A 5146-nucleotide genomic window follows, 5' to 3' on the forward strand; every position below is an offset into this window, starting at 1 on the left:
TTAGATTGCCTATTGAACTTGGAATTGCACCTATGAGAGTGTTATCCCCAAGGTTAATGTGTCTTAGCCTCTTTAGATTGCCTATTGAAACCGGAATATCACCTACCAGATCATTGTGAGAAAGGTCAACTAGTGTGAGACGAGATAGGCTACTATTAGTTTTAAGAGAGCCGTTGAGCACGTGATCTGGCCAGATCTATCATCGCACGTGACGCCCTTCCAAAAACAGCAATCATCAGTACTGCTTTTGTTCCATGGAATTGGATCGAACTCTTCAATGCGAAACTCGTCTTTGAATTCCAAAAGAGCATCTCTCTGGTCTGGGAGGAAAAAGTGGAGTGGAGGAGAAGCAAGAGTGTGGATTAGGAGGGAGATTATAATACCAGAAAAGCAATAACAATGGCTTCGAGTCATGATCTTTTTTTTCTTTCTTTCAGATTGTGTTGTAAGGAATGTGTTCATGCTTCACTGCCTCTCTTTAAGAACAGGAGCACAGTAAAAGTGGGGCTGTGACTTGAATTCGGTTGGTTTTGCATAAATGACTTGTACTATTTGTCCCCAACACTTTCCACATAAATTCCAATGCACATTCAATTTGATATACAACTACTATATTAGTAGCATAGATAAATATACCAACAAAATGCATCGACAATACTTTTAAAGTAAAAATGCATGAACCATAGTCAACTTATATACCGAAAAGCAAAATATATTATCTCCATCTGAAAAATTAATTTGTTTGAAAGTCAAATTATTTTGAGATTAGCTATTGCCTATTACTTACCGAAGCTATAAGGGAACATCTCGGCAAATAGAAACCGAGTATTTTTTTAGCAATGGTCTTTGATTATTTGACTAAATGCTTGAACATTCAAACGTTAAATTACATATGCTGGAGAAGAATGACTTTGAGCTCATTACACTTCAGAAGACACCTTACTGCTGCATGTAAAGGATGCAGAGCTTATTACCAATTTAGATTCACTTCTCTTCGTCTCTGGATCCAGTTTATATTCTTTTGCGGCTGTTACGCTATTTTTCATGTACAAAATATATATTTTAAACAAGTGTGGATTCTTCATAACACCCAACTACATAAGATATAAGGTTAACAGAGTCGGAGCTCTCTTAAAAAGGTAAATTAGAGCTTGATAACATCTAGGTCGAACCTAGGAAACTTGAAGCTATGCCCACACAAAAAACCTAAGATAGTCGTACACTGGATTACTACTACTATAAGTTAGATTCATTCTTCATCTCGCCCACTGTGGCTCAACCAGTGACAATGACGCACCTTCTAGACCTTCTTGGAATCTTCTTGATTTTCTTAATGATGTCATCACCTAAACTCCCTCTTAAAGTCAGTTTCTTAAGGACAGCGCAGTTCCTCAGAAAGAATCTTGCTAATTCCATCTGGCTTGATGTTTTTGTTGTGCCTGGTGCAGCCAGCTCAACATACTTGAGAGATGACACGAAACACGGCGGCACAGAGGAGAGTTTGATCGGGCATCCCTCTTTATCAAACTTAAATTTCTAAACAAGGAGATAGTTAAGTTTTATGGGATGATATGCAAACGTTTACATACAAGAGACTCACCAGGAAGAGTGTGTGTAGATTCGGGCAGCAACAAAGAACGGTTGGCAGCAATTCCCAAAACGACTCAAGGAAACAAGCTTTTAACCAAGACAAGTCAGAGAACTGAGGTAACTGTTCCAATTTTGAGTAATTATGGATGACCTGTGTTCACAATATTAAAAAAAAAAATGTAATGATACTAATGCATTCTTGTATTAGGTATATATATTGTTATTTAGTCAACACCATGAGTGTGTGTACCTGTAGAGTAACAGAAGATATCTCCATGCCGCGGACTCTAGATATCCTGCTGAGAAAATTACGGATCATAGTCCTCTTGGAATCATCATAATCATCGTCATCATCATCTTGGTACAGTAATGCAATACCGTACTTCCCATCAAAGTTAACATCGATTCTCACCAGTGCATAGGGAGCAATACTGTGAATAACGACGCTTCGAGATAATTCATCACGGAGACTCATAAGCTCAAGCCTCGGAGCATCTATCTCCACAGCATGATCCTCCTCTCCCAAGAGACAACCTTCGAAATCCTCAATACCTAGAGCGAGACTTTTCAAAGACTTGGACCGCACACGCAAGGTTGCAAGACGCTCAAAGCGACCCCTGATTACGGTCAGCTTCTCGAGAACATGGCAGCTAGCTAGAAGCACATCAAGGTCGTCATCGTACCTTACTCTATCTAAACGCATAACCTTGAGACAAGGCAGGGAGACAGCAGACGCTAGTTCAGAGCCGCACAAGTCCACGTGGCAGAGACTTAAGCTGACCAAGGTGGTACACGAATACAGCGAAAGAGGCATCCAAACAAGTTCGTAATAATCTGAGTCAACCTCAAAATCTAGATGGCGAACTCTGCGCTTGACTAAAGCATCTATCCATGACCCCAAAACACTATCCTCTTCAAAATAATCATCAACATACTCATGGGCTCAGCTCAACTTGAATCTATTCAAGGTTAGTTTTTCGTCAGATTCAAGAAACCTATTGTCCAAATCAATAAACCTGAAATCGTCATAGTGGTGGAATAGGTGTGAGTCCAAGTCGAAAACAGGAACCTGTAACCAGAGACTCCTCCAGCGTTTCGACAAAAGGCTGCTTCGATATGAATCTTTTGTCGACAGGAAAGAGAGTATGTGACAAAGCAACGAATCTGGTAAATCGTTCATCTCTGAGTTGCTTTGCTTCTCTTTCGCCAACTTTTTCTCCATTACTTGCGCTCTCTAAACCCTAAATTGTCACAAGACCTTTGGTTTCTCTCTCTTCTTTTAAAGCCGCCACCTCAACATTTCAAACTCTAAAAATCATGCCACGTATTCTCATCTGTTTTTGTTCCCATCTCTCGATTTTGGGTGAGAAAATTGGACTCTTACTATCGATGGCCCGGCCCACTACAATAACTTTTATTAGAACTGATGAATGTAATAATCATTATAAAGCCCATTAGGTAGGTAACTCGTTTACTAGTTCATTTGAGCTTTGAGAATTGTATATGCAGCATCAACTTTACATTTGTAGTATGATTACGGGAGGAGACCATAATCTCCTTTGGACAGCACAAGTCGCGGTACGCTAGAGTCTTTACTTGTGTTTTCCTATCCAGTCACAAACCTCTGCAGTAACATAACATAGCACCACGTCGAGGATTAACTCTCATTCCATTAAAGATTTCAAGTTATTCTTGGATTTCCAGATTTTCCAGAGCATCCAAAACAGAGTCAATTCTGGACTACTACAGTATTAAACCAAAATGGCCGACATGCTTAACAATTGTGATTGATCGGACAAAATTGAAAACTGATGTAGATTGAGCTAATAACTTGAGAACTGACGAGATATATATGCTACTACAACTCTACAAGTCCTTAACAAAACGTTGTATGAAGAGAAATAAATGTATAAATGATTATAACTGCATTACTAAAACTTTGACACTCGCTCTCAGGTTTATGAAGTGGATTAGCAAGATTATAATCATTCATATTATATTGATTCAAGATATTCACATAACCCCCAACTTCAAGATTAATAGAGTCTGATTGAGAGTATAAAACTCTTAAAAGAAGGCAAATTAGCTTGATAACATCTAGGTCGAACCTAGGAAACTTGACAATGACGCAAAAAAAGAAGCTAAAATAGTCTTACATTGGATTACTACTACTACTATAAGTTAGATTCATTCTTCATCTTGTCTAGGGTTATATAAGTTGTGGCTCAACCAGTGACAATGACGCACCTTTTAGACCTTCTTGGAATCTTTTTGATTTTCTTAATGATGTCGTCACCGAAACTCCCGCTTAAAGTCAGTTTCTTCAGGACAGCGCAGTTCCTCAGAAAGAATATAGCTAATTTCATCTGGCTTGATGTTTTTGTTGTGCCTTGTGTCACAAGCTCAACATACTTGAGAGATGATACGAAACACTGCGGCACAGAGGAGAGTTTCATTGGGCATCCCTCTTTATCAAACTCAAATTCCTGACTCAAACAAAGAGGTAGTTAAGTTTCTATGGGATTATGCAAACTTTTTGCATAGAAGAATAATAAAGACGCACCAGGACGAGTGTGTGTAGACTCGGGCAGCAACAAAGAAAGGTTGGCAGCAATTCCCAAAACGACTCAAGGAAATAAACTTTTAACCAAGACAAGTCAAAGAACTGAGGCAACGGTTCCACTTTTGAGTAATTATGAATGACCTGTGTTTACAATATTCAAAAAAAAATGTAATGATAATAATCATGCATTTTTGTATTATTTATAAACTGTTATTGGAATCAAACATCATGAGTGTGCCTACCTGTAGAGTAACAGAAGAGATCTCCATGCCGCAGACTGTGGATATACTGGTGAGGAAATTACGGATCATAGTCCTCTTGGAATCATCATCATCATCATCATCATCATCACCATCATCATCATCATCATCATCATCATCTTGGTACAGTAATGCATAACCGTCCTTCCCATCAAAGTTAACATCGATTTTCACCACCGCACATGGAGCAATACTGTGAATAACGACGATTCGAGATAACTGATCACAGAGACTCATAAGCTCAAGCCTCGGAGCATCTATCTCCACAACATGATCCTCTCCCAACAGACCAACTTCGTAATCCTCAATCCCTAGAACGAAACTTTTCAAAGACGCGGACCGCACACGCATGATCTCAAGAAGCTCAAAGCGATCCCTGATTACGGTCAGCTTCTCGAGAACAGGGCAGCTAGCTACGAGCGTCTCGAGGTTGGATTCGCCGCTCTCGGACGACTGGTCGTACCTTACTCTGTCTAAACGCATAACCTGTTAAGGAAAGAAACGATTGAATAGACGAAATGAAACCGAAACGGAAAACGTTTTCATAAACGTTCATGGAGTCGAGATATGATATCTCTTTCCTTAACTCTTTATATTCGCTCCGTAGACGGCCGGGTTTCTAGATTGGGCTGTGGCCTGTTTGTTTCTCTTTTGTTGTGGTCCGTTAGCGTTTGGGCTCTAGCCGCGAGGGCTTGTATGTGTACTTCGGTTTGTGTTGAACTTGGCCCGTTTC

At 39.7% G+C, this 5146-nt stretch overlaps 1 protein-coding gene and 1 pseudogene across 2 annotated transcripts; both read right to left on the reverse strand.

The window, feature by feature from the left end:
• Positions 1-1088: 1088 nt before the first annotated feature.
• Positions 1089-2883, reverse strand: LOC130507001 (F-box/FBD/LRR-repeat protein At1g16930-like; annotated as a pseudogene).
• Positions 2884-3065: 182 nt separating this feature from the next.
• On the reverse strand, positions 3066-4962 carry LOC108831117 (F-box/FBD/LRR-repeat protein At1g16930). 2 transcript variants are annotated; one of them, XM_018604682.2, is made up of 4 exons: positions 4396-4962; positions 4154-4294; positions 3838-4076; positions 3066-3214 (listed from the first exon to the last, which is right to left on the reverse strand). In XM_018604682.2, exons 1-4 carry the CDS (start codon positions 4894-4896, stop codon positions 3205-3207), a joined length of 891 nt encoding a protein of 296 aa, XP_018460184.1. In that variant the 5' UTR covers positions 4897-4962; the 3' UTR covers positions 3066-3204. The 2 variants fall into 2 exon arrangements, with proteins under 2 accessions (XP_018460184.1, XP_056857681.1); XM_057001701.1 differs by lacking the exon at positions 3066-3214 and having other exon boundaries at positions 3620-4076; positions 4396-4961.
• Between the last annotated feature and the right edge of the window lie 184 nt (positions 4963-5146).

Source organism: Raphanus sativus, unplaced genomic scaffold (assembly GCF_000801105.2).
Source record: "Raphanus sativus cultivar WK10039 unplaced genomic scaffold, ASM80110v3 Scaffold3884, whole genome shotgun sequence".
Classification (NCBI taxonomy): domain Eukaryota; kingdom Viridiplantae; phylum Streptophyta; class Magnoliopsida; order Brassicales; family Brassicaceae; genus Raphanus; species Raphanus sativus.